We start from the raw sequence: 14,507 nt of genomic DNA, 5'->3' as shown, positions 1-14,507 counted from the left end.
CGATTCGTTTCTAATGCTTCTTTCTTAACATGCTCATTTAATTGGCTATGGGTCTTCTTTAAGGATTTTACTTCATAAGACTGATTAAAATTCTGAATTTGCTTGGTTCTTTTTTATTGAGATTAGTGCTTATGTTATTTGCTTTGTGATTTTAGAAATTGCTTTCTCTAAAAGAAGTAATTTCTAATACTTTTCACCATCATGTGTGTTTTATGCATTATTTGGCATGTTAAAAAAGCTCAGTTGCTATTTTTTGGTCATGCAGGGGAGGGGGTGAGTTGTTAAGGCGGCTTCATGCATTGTCAGAGGCAGAGACTGAGCTTACTATTCATCAAAACAAGTTAACAAGGATTGAAGCAGAGGTACAACCATATTTTTAACATCTTTTTTTAAAAAAACAAAAAAACTATACATTTGAATGAATATGATTTATCATGAAATAGAAAATGTGAAATAACATGCCTTGGTTCTAAACGTGATTTTTAAAAGGGAATGAAACTATAGAGCATAAACAAAATACAAATCTCTATGTACATAACATATTAACAGTAAACAATGTGGACAATTGCTGATGTAAAACTGATGCTATCTTGCCATGAGTTTTTACATACAATGGTTTGAGAATCATGTACCACTTCCTTTCACTTGCATTCTTTCACATATGACACATTAACTTTATTTACATCAGAACTTGAACAAAGATGTAAAATATTCATTTCATGTTTGTAAAACGGCATCTTTCCTAATTGTTGTCCGTGCTTCTAGAAGAAAAAGACAGTCTTCTGACTGTTATAGCAGAAGGATTTGCATATCTGCAATATTTAACAGTAGCTCCTAAGCATTATTTTGACAAATTTAGGACTTGCAGAATTTTGACAATATTAAAGTGCTTTTAAATCTGTAAGCTCCTGCTTGACTGTTTGAGCCTTTTCCGTGCTGATTTCCAATGCTACAAGGTTTTAAGTTCTTGTCATCTCCCGTTTCATTTTTATTTTTATGTACACTTGTGACATAAAAAATTGCAATGACACTCAATGAATTGATTATGCTAAGATAGATCCTGTGGCCTTAAAGAGTATTTCCTTGTGCTTCCCCAGCCAATGCAACCATGTTCATCAAACTTGGAATATAGGTATGATAGTTGGCAGCTTCAACTACATTTTTATGTAACATAAGCATTGATTGCTATAAACCTTGAATTAGAGTTGCTAAATCAATGTTGGATTTATGGCATGCTCCTCTGATTAAAAAGCTTACGCTTTTCTTGTTTCTTCAGCGTCATTGGTTGCACAAGACTGTTATAAAGAAACACATAAATTCTACGCTTTTAAAGTTGTGTTGGCAGGGTGAATTCTACCAACAATGAATATAAATTTTCAAATAATACATCAATTAATTTTTATCATTCATCTCTAAACCTTTTCTTTTTCTTAAGGATCATTATATCATATCAACATTAATGTTATGCTCCTTGAATACTTGATCCATTGTCAAGTGTTCCTCCCATGTCAGCTTCCATGATAAATGGGTGCACATTAAATCTTATTTGAACTCCCTTGTTGTTTGTCTGAGCTTTTCAGTTGCTTTTCTATTGGCCTTGAAACATAAGTGGTCCATTGATAGCTCACTCTCACTCTGACTCAATTCGAATAGTGGGCACCATATTTGAACTTCACCGTGTCTATCTTTGCAGAATTACATTGCCAGCATAGATTTCACCACTTTAGCAACATGTTGCTCCAATAATGTACTCATATGAATTCAATTGAGATAAATGGAATTCTATTCTTCTTATATGATATTGCAAAAAATACTAAATAGACATAATGTCACTTTTCTATGCTGCTGTACTCTTTTTTTGGCTACATTCACTCCCTTAATTGTTATTTCATATAGTCTATGGAAATCCTCAGACTGAAAATACTACAGATGGTTTTATCTTAATAAGAAGAGTTGCAAAGCCTGTCCGAGGGTCATACACCTACTGTCAAATATTTCAGTGGGAAGACTGGTAACATAGTTAAGATGTTCACCACTCTTGCATACGCCATACTCTTGGCTTCTTGTTTGAATTCATTAATCCTGTACCATGTGGAAAGTTATTACTCATGAATCATTTGTGAGGTCTTCTTTTCAACTGGTGCAATTGGTGTCTCTACCTTGCCCTTTTGACTGTGAACCCCTCGGCAGATTCAATATTATTGACAATGTTGCTAATCAGTCAAAAATTATCTCAACGGTGCCTGTTTTTAGTTGTTTCCAAGTCAAACTTTAAACATTGATTATGGTCATCACTTTATTTTGAATTGATTACTCTGAATATATGTTCTGTCATCGTTGTGCATATTTTTCATTAATTTAGGGCTATTTTCTTTTAGTATATGTAACAATTTTTTGGTTAATAACCTATGTACTCAAATTTTGCCTACAATATGCCATACTTAGCAAGTCACTGTGTCCTGATACAGAGTGCAATTTAAAAAAAAAATTTGGTTCTAAAACATAATCATTAAATTCATCCTAGGTTTAAGTGTTGAATGTTGCAGATTATATATACTACTCTGATGTTGTAACTCTCATGTTGGAAGCTTATCATTTCCTCAATTTCTCCGGTTTTGCTTGTGTTAGGATCATTATGTGGCTTCATTAGTTAGTAATTGGGTTCATGTCTACATCCACGATGTTTTGAGGAAATTACCTTGAAGATGTTAATCTGAACATATGCTTGTTTTGACTCTTTATATTCCCTTTTTCTGCTTTGTTTTTCTCTCTAAAAGTTCACATAGGAATATGACCTTGGATTATTTTTGTTGTCCTTACCCAGATTGCCACGTTGTTGCCATTGCAAAAGAAGTTTTCACATTTGAAATCTCAGCTAGAGCTAAAGTCCTACGATCTTTCTCTTTTTGAAAATAGAGCTCAGCAGAATGAGCACCATAAGGTAATCCTCTGACCTCACACTTGTTGCATGATTTTTTTGTTTTCATCTTTTTATTAAATTGAAATTTGAAAAGAAGGCGCTGGTCTTTAAGATTTTATGTATATTATTTTTTACAATACATTTCTATAGAAATCATATCCGAGTGGTACCTATTTTGAAATAAATTTTGTGGTCAATTTTTCATATCTATCAGTAATTTTTTGACTTTATGTTTTGGTTTGTCCACAATTCTTTCCTTGATTGTTTGAATTGTCTAGTAACCATACTTCATTCTACCCTTGTATGTAGTTAAGTGAATTGGTTGCCGGAATGGAAAAGGAGCTTGAAATGTCCAAGATAGAAGCGTTAACAAAAGATGAACTTCACAAGACTTGTATTTCTCGAGTGACTACCCTTGAAAAGGCAATCAAGAAGCACAGTCAAGACCGTGAAAGTAGACTTGAAAGTCTAGATAAAAAGATCAAGTCAGTGAAGCAACATATGGTGTCAGCTTCAAAGGAGCTTAAGGTAATATAGGAATCAGTTTCTCACATTATAATGAGGTTTCTTGCTGGCAACTTACCATTTATTTGCATGGTAGGGCCATGAAGTTGAAAAAGAGAGGCTAGTTATGGAAAAGGAGTCTGTTATTCAGGAAAAGGCTTTACTGGAAGCTCAGTTAGTCTCAAGTGAGTCTCAAATTAAAATCCTTGCAGATGAGGTGGACAAATTAAGTAATAAGGTATGCTATTGAATATATTATGTATCTACTTTTTTGATAGTTTTTGAGATATTATAAATTTGTTGCAAAACATGCTTTCTTTGTTCTCTTTTAGAAATTTGAGTTGTGTCTTGCTTAATTTGAATGTGGCGGGCAATGATAATTTGAGTTATTTGTATCATCAACTGCAAATTTGTTTTTTCTATGTTCAGGTTGATGCCATAAAAAAAGATTATGACCAAGCTCAAGAAGAGCTGAATGTGAACCGTGCAAAGATCAAAGAGCGTGATGCTCAAATCAATTCCCTAGCTAAGATGCAACACAAGCTTGAAGAGAAGATGAGTGATGCAAACTTAGAAGGAAAGAAACTGGATAATGAGGTAGTTTGGAGTTATATAAAAGGAAAATAAGGAATCCAGTATCACTGTATGTTGTTTCTAGAGAAGGCTAAAGTATAAATTCTAACATGGTGTTCTTGAAATCGATGGCAGATCAAACGTTTGGAGTTGGAACAGAAGGATTGTTCATTAAAAGTAGATAAGCTACTTGAGAAGCATGAGTGGATTGTGACAGAGAGACAACTATTTGGAAAGGAAGGGACTGATTATGACTTCTCAGCTCGCAATCCAAGAAAAGCAAGAGAGGAATATGATAGATTGCAAGCTGAGCAGTCAAGGTATAAAACAAATGGGTTGCCTTTTGCTTGAATTAAGGTCAAAAGAAATCAAGTTTTAACATATATTGGGCATTTTGTAGGTCACCAATCTTGCTTTCTATCTGCAAATTTTTGTTTTGTTTATGGTGCTATGTATATGTTACTTTCTGAATGGAATATTCAATATACTACTTGGGTGGCTATTTTGACTATAACAAAGTATACTCTATATGTGAACATCTATACATAAGATTGCCTCTTTATTCGTTATAATTCATACCATATTGATGTTGAATTTTATTGATTGAAGTCTAGAGAAGAGGGTCAATAAGAAGGTGATGACAATGTTTGAAAAAGCAGAGGATGAGTACAAGGATCTTTTATCAAAAAAGAGCATCATTGAGGTTCAAGCCATCTCTTCTCCAGTTTGATGTTCATTTTGCAACTCATGATATTGTAAACTGTAATAAAGTTTATGTTTTCTACACAGAATGACAAATCAAAGATTCACAAGGTTATTAATGAACTAGATGAAAAGAAGAAAGAAACTCTGAAAGTTACATGGTTGAAAGTAAACAAGTAAGTCTGACTTGATTACCTTCTGATTGAAAAATAGATTTGCACTGGGTTTTCATATATACAAATGCAACAGCTAAGTGTGACAATGTATTTATTATTTATATTATAATGTTTTTTTGGCTACAGGGACTTTGGATCTATTTTTTCAACCCTATTACAAGGAACAATGGCAAAATTGGAACCTCCTGAGGGTGGTGACTTTTTGGATGGGCTTGAGGTTAGGGTTGCCTTTGGAAGTGTATGGAAGCAGTCCTTGTCAGAGTTGAGTGGAGGCCAACGTTCTCTTTTAGCACTTTCCTTGATTTTGGCATTGTTGCTTTTCAAGCCTGCGCCATTGTACATTCTTGATGAGGTATCAACTTTATGCACACAAATTATATGTGATCTGTCTTCATACTATTTCTGCACTTGTATAGATGGTTACCAGCAGTTATTGTAACTTTTTATGAATGTAAAGCTGAAAAAAATGACCTATATTATTATTTAATTTGATGACGTTCTTTAATATTCATTACAGGAAGGTGCTTTGGTTCCTTTAATTGTGTGTTAGAGTTTCATCCTGTTTTGTAATACTAGTAATTAATGGGCATAATAATCAAGTTGGACTGTTCAAGGATCAAAATTAATTAAGTAATGATGGCCGGCTTCTGTCTAGCCATTCTGCTAACCAAGCTGACAATCCTCTCTGCACTTTACTGATAACCTTATCATGGGGAGATTATTACTTTATTGAGGCTAGGTGCTATAAAAATTTAAAACATTGTTATGTCCTTATAACAGCTTTGGTTCTTATGGCATAAATGAGGTGAATATGAAGCGATAAACATGATTAAATTTACATTATTTACATTAGATGTATAATTTGTGTTCTTTCTTTCACCATTTTCCTGCTTTGAAATATTACACATTTCAACCTTATTATCTCTGTTTTTTGTGTGTGTTTGAGTTAAAATTGAGAACTTGAGAAGGAGATACTCTTCCTATCAATTATGCTTTGATTATCATTCTTTTCTGTTTGACAACATCTGGCACAATGAGACAAAGGTGTCAACTTGTGGAGGTTATGCTCCATAACACTTATAGATTACTAAATGCTTCGTTGCAATGCCATTGGTCTTCCTGATATACCAGGAATCCCAGGCACACACATGCTCTATCAAACCAAACAGCACGGGGGAGGGAGGAACTTGCATGTGCAATGACTAAAATGTTAGGAGTATGGGAAATCATTGATATTCTGACAAAAAATTGTAACAGGTTCACCACCATGAATTGTTGAAGATATGCTGCTTCCGTCTAAGTCTACTAATCCTTCCATTATGTTTTGTAGGTTATTTATCATGCGGTAGCTATATAGATAGCTTCTTGCTACTGTTCTGTATTTTGACAATTATTGACATTGCTGTTAAATTAGATTCTCACTATTTGCTCTTCTCTCTATAAATGCAATGTTGTCTTTGCTGTTGTATCCTGTCTCAGTTGATTTTTTTGTTCTATTCATCTCCATTGCATTGTGATGTCCCTGATGTAATTAAATAATAAATTTAATTACTTTAGACAAGTCTTGGTTGGTCGTGTCGGCCTGTTTGTAACCCTTCGGGAAGTTCCCAGAGCCCATATATATGGCCGAGTTAGTCTTTGTCTTAGGTATGCGAATTTGGTATTTTTTCTTTGGATGTGCAAATTCCAGTTGGAGTTCAGCTTGCTTGTCTGTCATTTTGGAGGTGAGAGATCCTCCCTACTTGGCATCCGTAGTTTTGGTGGGAGTTCTCCTCACCCTATTCTGTTTCTGTTCTGAGTCTGTGTAATTTGTTGTGCGATCATTATCAATATAATTCCTTGTGCATGTGCGAGTATTCATCATCTACAACTAAGTCTCTTGTGCCTGGAATAATAATAATTCATTCCACTACTCAATACAACTTCGAATTGATTAAGTGTCTGAAGGGCTTGAGGGTGGAACTTGGCATGCATCCGGAACTTGGCACACATTCACCTACTGTACGATCCACTACCGTACACCCCATCAACCACCGTTCGACACACTACCGTACACCCTAACAACCACTGTACGACACACTACCGTACATCCCCATCCAACACCCACAGTTTGACCGAATACCGTACATCCCATCCAGCACCCACCGTACGACCCACTACCGTACGACCTCTGCCCAACATCCACCGTACGACCTCTGCCCAACACCGTACGACCTTGCCTTATACCACCGTACGGTCTCTGCACCAAAACACGATGACTTGGTCACTAGAAGGTCAAACGTCCAACGCTCACATTCACGGCCACTGATGCCGACTTTTCCTCAGAAATCAGAAGCGCCACGCAGGGAACATGAACCCACCTTTCAGGAGTTGCAAGCACAGTTGAACCAAGATTGGAGGGATGCAAATCTCAAGGGGGACATATCCTTCAAGGATTATGCTGAGCTTCGGATGAAATACTCGGGTGGCAGAAGTCAGGGCTATTATGGACACTATAACAATGACATCAAGTGGAAGGTTGGCAAGATCAACTTGTCATCCTTTGATGGGATTGGAGTGACCTCGGCACGAGCTTGGGTTTAAAAAGCAGATACCTACTTCCAACTCAACCCCATGCTTGAAGATGAAGCTATCAAGTTTGCGGCACTTCACCTGGAAGGAGTTGCGCACGAATGGTGGCATCATGGAATGGTCACTCTCAGCCATGACCAGATAACTTCCTATGCTGACTTCACAGAGAAGCTCATAGATCGGTTTGACGGGAAGGATCTAGAACTCAATTTCAAGGAGCTGGCCTAATTAAATAGTCGGGACTGATGGACAGTTACATCACAGAGTTCTAGAGGCTGTCCGTGTTGGTAACAGACATCTTAGAGCAAAGATTGGTAGTCTTGTTCACGGATGGATTGATGGAACCTCTGAAAGGTTGGGTAAAAGGGTTCAACCCCAGCACGCTCACGGAAGCAATAAAAAAGGCCCGTGACATGGCAACATCTTCCTCTTCTAGAAATTTTGCACATACCAAACCACCTTTCGTTCCGAAGGAGAAGGATTATAAACCCTTTCCGAAGAGATCATTTCTTGATGAAGCCACAAAACAAGAACTTAGAAGGAAGAAGCTTTGTTTCACTTGCAAGGAGCCATGGGAACCAAGACACCGATGTTTGGGCAAAGGAAAGATTCACTATATTGAAGTAATGTCCGATGGAGAAGAGGAGCCTGAGGAAATGAACCACCAAGGGAAGGATCTGTCGAGGAGACCAGCTTGGCGGAGAGAATCTCCACATTGGTATGGAGGGGAGGGGTCATTGCCACATTGGCGGGTACCCCAAGGTGTAGTGTATTTAGGGTACGTGGTACACTCCAAGGGCAACGAGTCTTGGTTATGCTCGACAGTGGGGCATCACTCAACTTCATAAACTCATCACTCGTCACTCGAAGGGGTTTGTGTACAAAGGAGCATGAAGGGTTCAATGTCAAGGTGGTAGGAGGCAATCTCCTATCATGCACTCACTTGGTTCCGCAAGTGAGCATCACCATGGGAAATTACACGGTGACCGACGATTTCTTTGTAGTAGATCTGGATGACATGGATGTCATATTGGGCATTCAATGGATGGAAACCCTCGACCAGTACACACAAAGCTTCAAAAGGATGGAGTTCTCATTCGAGGTAGATGGTAGGAAGGTGGTTCTCAAAGGAATGTCGAATGGCGGCCCGAGGGAGATTTCCGCCAAATGGATGGAAGCCATCTTCCGGCATGATGAAATAGTTTGGGCAGCACATTGCTTGATCTCGACAAAACTTGTGAAAGAGCATCCGACTTACTACCAGGATGAGGAACTTCAGTCGGTTCTGGATAAGCATAGTTTGGTCTTCGTTGACAGTCCACCTGGTATACCTCCACACCGAGGGTTCGAGCACACCATCGAGTTGGAGAAAGGAGCAAAACCCGTTATCACCACACCCTATTGCCACCCAAAAAAGTTAAAAGAAGAGATAGAGAAAACCATCCAGGAACTCCTTGATAAAGGATGGATCCGGCCCAGCTCTAGCCCCTTTGCGTCCTTGGTGGTACTGGTGAAGAAGAAGGACAAAACTCTCAAAATGTGTGTTGATTACCGTGCACTGAACAAGAAGACTATCAAGAACAGATACCCCATTCCCAAGATCGATGAGCTGTTGGATGAACTACATGGCGCAGTCTATTTCTCCAAAATTGATCTTCGCTCCGAGTACCATCAGATTCGTATGAGGGAGCAAGATGTGGAAAGGACAACTTTTTTGCTGCCATTACGGACATTATGAGTTCTTGGTCATGCCGTTTGGATTAACCAATGCTCCAACCACTTTTTAGTCCTGCATGAACCACATCTTCAACAAGCAACTACGTAAGTTCCTACTGGTATTTTTCGATGACATACTCATCTACAGCAAGACCTGGAAGGAACATCTGGGACATTTGGATTAAGTATTGGGGATTATGAAATCGCAATCAATATATGCCAAAAGGTCCAAATGTGAATTTGGAATGACTGAGGTCCTGTACTTGGGTCACGTCATCAACACCCAGGGGGTACAAGTTCACTAGGAAAAAATTCAGGCAATTTTGGATTGGCCTCCACCCAAGACTCTCTCGGAGCTGCGTGGATTTTTTGGATTGTGCAGTTATTATAGGAGGTTTGTGAAAGGATTTTCACAACTTGGTGCACCATTGACAAATCTGACAAAGAAAGGATCCTTCCATTGGAATGTGCAGGCACAACAAACCTTCGACAAATTAAAAGTAGTTATGATATGTGTCCGGTTTTGGCACTACCAGACTTCTCTCGCCCTTTCATCCTAGAGTGTGATGCCTCGGGAGAAGGAATTGGAGCGGTCTTGATGCAAGACCATCACCCCATTGCATTCGAGAGTTGAAAGCTCTCGGGAGTTGAGCGGTTGTACTCCATCTACGACAAGGAGATGCTCGCCATCATGCATGCACTGACGAAGTTTCGGCAGTACCTCGTCGGGGCAAAGTTTGTTGTGCGGACAGACCACAACAACTTGCGATATTTCTTGGAGCAAAGGGATTTGAATGAACGACAACAGAAGTGGGTGAGCAAAGTCTAGGCATCTGATTTCGACATTGAATATGTGAAGGGGAAGAATAATGTGGTAGCTGATGCCCTGTCAAGAAGGCTTGCCATATGTTTTTTATCCCAAATTTCGGTGGATTGGAAGGAACACTTGTTGGTTGAATACTCCAAGAATACTTTTTCCTGCGAATTGATGGATGGTAAAGTGCAGGATGACCGATACAAGGTGGTTGACAACATCATTTACTACAAGGACAAAATTTATTTGGTACTCGAGTCCAAGATGAAGGAAAAGATTCTAAAGGAAATGCACGACTCTCCCTTGGCTGGACACTCGGGATACTTGAAAACCTACAGACAAATCCGAGAAAGGTTTTCCTAGAAGGGGTTTAAGAACGACGTCCTGCAGTATGTGCGAGAATGTTCCACCTGTCAGCAAAACAAATATGAGCACACCATAACGGTTGGACTGCTGCAACCACTGCCAATCCCCGACCAGAAATGGGATAGCATCTCGATGGATTTCATTATTGGGCTCCCCAGAGTGCAAGGAAAGGATTGCATTTTCGTCGTAGTTGACCGCTTGACCAAGTATTCACATTTTTTTGCCATCCCCACAGGATACCAAGCACTTCAAGTGGTCGAGTTGTTCTTCCGTGAGGTATTTCGCTTACATGGTCTACCGCGAAACATCGTCAGTGACAGGGATAACCGTTTTTTGAGTACCTTCTGGATGGAGTTATTTCGGTTGGCAGGAACCGAGTTGTCGCCCAACAGACAGACGGACAGACCGAGATTGTGAACAAATGGCTAGAGGGTTATCTTAGGAACTACGTTTCAGCTCAGCAATAGGCTTGGGTTCGCTGGTTACATTTGGGTGAACACTGTTACAACACCACCTATCACATGTCGATAGGCATGCCACCCTTAAAAGCTCTGTACGGTTATGAACCTTCTTCATTTGTTGACTTGGCATTGGGAGACAGTCGTGCACTGAGGGCCAAAGATTGGCTTCAGGAGAGTTTAGACATCCCGACATCTCTCAAAGATAACTTGCAGAGGGCTCAGAACCAGCAAAAGATGTATGCTGACTGACACCGGGTTGAACGAAACTTTGAGGTTGGCGATCTGGTATACCTCCGACTTAAACCGTATAGACAATCCTCCTTGAAGACAAGTGGTAAGGAGAAGCTGAAGCCGCGTTTCTATGGACCCTACAGGGTGGTTCGGAGGGTGGGTGAAGTTGCCTACGAGTTGGAGCTTCTTGAGGGGAGTTGGATTCACAATGTTTTTCACGTGTCATGTCTCAAGAAGGCCGTCGGGCAACGCGTCACAACATCCAAGGATGTGCCACCCATCGACGAAGAAGGGAAACTAATTCTGGAGCCGGCGGAGATCATCAACGTCAGAGAAAAGAGGCCTAGATCACGCACAATCAAGAAGTTCCTTGTGCGTTGGAAGAATCTACCCATCAAGGATGCCACCTAGGAAGGCGAGCAAATTCTGGAGCATCCAAGCTTGCAATTGCTTGAGGGCAAGCAATTTTTGGCTCGAGAGGATTGTGATGTCCTCGATGTAATTAAATAATAAATTTAATTACTTTATTGTAAGGCCCCAAATTTAATAACAATCTTTCGGGCCCTTTTATTTAATTAGTTTAGACAAGTCTTGGTTGGTCGTGTCCGCTCGTTTGTAACCCTTCGGGAAGTTCTTGGAGCCCATATATATGGCCGAGTTAGTCTTTGTCTTAGGTATGCGAATTTGGTTTTTTTTCTTTGTATGTGCGAATTCCAGTTGGAGTTCAGCTTGCTTGTCTGTCATTTCGGAGGTGAGAGATCCTCCCTACTTGGCATCCATAGTTTCGGTGGGAGTTCTCCTCACCCTATTCTGTTTCTGTTTCGAGTCTGTAATTTGTTGTGCGATCATTATCAATATAATTCCCTGTGCATGTGCGAATATTCATCATCTACACCTAAGTCTCTTGTGCCTCGAATAATAATAATTCATTCCACTACTCAATACAACTTCGAATTGATTGTGCTAGCAGAGTAATAGTTAATAATGTGCAGGTGGCTTTTTGTTATATTGTTTTTTGGCAAGATGGCTGTATACATGATATATATTTATGTATATGTTCAAATGTAAATTTTGGGGGTGGTTATAGACAGATTACCAGGGGAAAGGGATTGGATATAGTTTTTTTGAAGTTTGCTGAACTCGAAGGGAGATGATTAAACTCTGTTAATACATCATATTTTTTGTACTTCTTTTTGATATTAATACAAATACAACATTTACTGATACAAAAAAAGATATACACACACACATGTATGTATGTACATACAATACATGTATATATTCTTTCTGTATGTTGTTTTTCCTTGTCTTTTGCTATTGGTTTTCTCCAGGATGTTTACATGACAAACTTTTCAAGTTTTCTTTTATCAGATGCTGAGTTTCCAACTCCATGCTACTGTGCATTCTTACTTATGGGCACTGTTCATATTTCTCTCCCCATTGCACAGGGAAGATGCAAAAAGTGTATGGGCAAAAAATCTGTATTTTATATGTAGTGATTAAGCTTCCATATCAGAGAAGGAGATTCTAGGACTGAAAGTATCTAAAATATTTAGGGCTAGTAATTAGAAAATTTCAAAGTACTTTATAGAGATGATGAATGGTGATTTAAATAGGTTGTTGTCCCTTACACATCAACGTTTTTAATGATTTTGTGTGAATTTTTGCAGGTTGATGCTGCTCTTGACCTCAGTCACACACAAAACATTGGAAGAATGATAAAGGCACATTTCCCTCATTCTCAGGTATATGCTTTCCTTGTTGATGCAAGTTAAGATTATATAATGAATTGCTGTATTGGCTTTTTCTGGAGATACTTATTTGTGACACTGCAATGCACAGTTTATTGTTGTTTCTCTGAAGGAAGGCATGTTTAGCAATGCCAATGTTATATTCCGTACAAAATTTGTGGATGGAGTATCTACTGTAACAAGAACAGTGCCAGCAAAACAAAAGAAGAAAGCTTCCGAAATCAGTCCTGAGAGGTATGTTACATGCCTAGAGGGTAGGCCCGTAAAGTGACATTTTATGCAACTTTCACATGGTTTAACTTTTTTCTCAACTTTGTGTTGGCTGTTGTCATTTGATCAGGAGTCCCCTCAGGGAGAATAGGACGAAGCAGTAGGAAGGAAAGGAATGAGCATTCGCATTTTAGGACGGAAATCCTGTATTCAGTTGTTCAGTATATAAAAATATGAAACATCCTGTGAATAACTGCGGACCGAGCAACTACTTGTTGGACATGCACTTGATTCTTTTAACAAACCTTTGCATCTTGGCTATCCCAGCCAATGTAAGCAGCTCTGCTATAGGACGCAAGATGTGTTCTGCATTTCTAGATTGTTTATGTAGGCAGGGACTTGTATGTGGATCACATTTGTATAAGATAGGTACTCAATATTGATTCAAGGTTGGAAGCATACATGCAGCTTCAAGAGAACTATAAAACATAAGATTTTTGCGATAATCTTTGGTTGCTTGTATGAAAGAACCCTTCGTGGAATTGTGTTTTGGGATTAACATAAATTGCTAGTTTGGGACTCAAGTTTTTCCTTTTTCCTGAAAGTGCTATACATTCATTCTGTCACTGGCCAATGTTGGACCCTTTGCCTAACAGAATTCTAGACGTGGTGTAATAATTTTGGATAAAATGCATCATATTGACTATAGTATTATACATTACTACCATGACTAATTTATACTGATGTATTTTTGTATGGCAAATGTTTCATGCTGTCATCATATTGCAATGAATTAATTATTATTTAATAGAGGATAAAGCAAAATAAAGCAAATCTAAAGCTAAATACTAGCATATTTATTTCTAAAAGATTATGGAAAGATATCATATTTGTTCATTATTCTATTTAAAAAAATATTTTATTAATATATTATAATTAATATTAAATTATTATTAAATTAAATTTATATGATTATTTTTATTTATATATTTTTATTTTTTATATTCTCATTAAATTCTTTACAAAAATAAAAAAATGTATAGTACTAAATTATTACTCTTATATGACTATATTATTATATTTTTATTAAACTATTGACCAAAGCAAAAAGTCTATTAGGACTTAATTTTTATTAAAATATCATATTATTATATTATATTATATTATCATTTTATTTATTTTCTCATTTCATATATTCAATTAAATAATTTTTAATTATTTAATACTAAATATATTCATATATTCTATTCTATTCTATTCTATTATCATTTTATTTATTTTCTCATTTCATATATTCAATTAAATAATTTTTAATTATTTAATACTAATTATATTCATATATTCTATTTAATTATATTATATTATCATTTTATTTATTTTCTCATTTCATATATCCAATTAAATAATTTTTAATTATTTAATACTAATTATATCTTCACTTTCATCTCTCAACTACCACTCGCTAACTAATCAGTTGATTTCATCTTAATTGAGAGGAATTGATTGACAAAA

The 14,507-nt window shown here is 37.5% G+C and overlaps 1 protein-coding gene across 1 annotated transcript in view; it reads left to right on the top strand.

The window, feature by feature from the left end:
- Positions 1–13,621, top strand: part of LOC131058483 (structural maintenance of chromosomes protein 2-1) — a 47,043-nt gene extending 33,422 nt beyond the window's left edge. Inside the window, exons 10-21 of the mRNA XM_057992275.2 lie at positions 266–362; positions 2,825–2,941; positions 3,230–3,448; positions 3,522–3,662; positions 3,854–4,021; positions 4,133–4,317; positions 4,607–4,700; positions 4,787–4,875; positions 5,002–5,227; positions 12,705–12,779; positions 12,877–13,019; positions 13,126–13,621. Coding sequence (XP_057848258.2) covers positions 266–362; positions 2,825–2,941; positions 3,230–3,448; positions 3,522–3,662; positions 3,854–4,021; positions 4,133–4,317; positions 4,607–4,700; positions 4,787–4,875; positions 5,002–5,227; positions 12,705–12,779; positions 12,877–13,019; positions 13,126–13,159 — 1,588 coding nt within the window. The 3' untranslated portion in view covers positions 13,160–13,621. The remainder of the gene's footprint in view (positions 1–265; positions 363–2,824; positions 2,942–3,229; positions 3,449–3,521; positions 3,663–3,853; positions 4,022–4,132; positions 4,318–4,606; positions 4,701–4,786; positions 4,876–5,001; positions 5,228–12,704; positions 12,780–12,876; positions 13,020–13,125) is intronic.
- Positions 13,622–14,507: the final 886 nt, after the last annotated feature.

Source organism: Cryptomeria japonica, chromosome 5, assembly GCF_030272615.1.
Source record: "Cryptomeria japonica chromosome 5, Sugi_1.0, whole genome shotgun sequence".
Taxonomy (NCBI): domain Eukaryota; kingdom Viridiplantae; phylum Streptophyta; class Pinopsida; order Cupressales; family Cupressaceae; genus Cryptomeria; species Cryptomeria japonica.
This window is presented reverse-complemented; position numbering and strand designations above follow the sequence as displayed.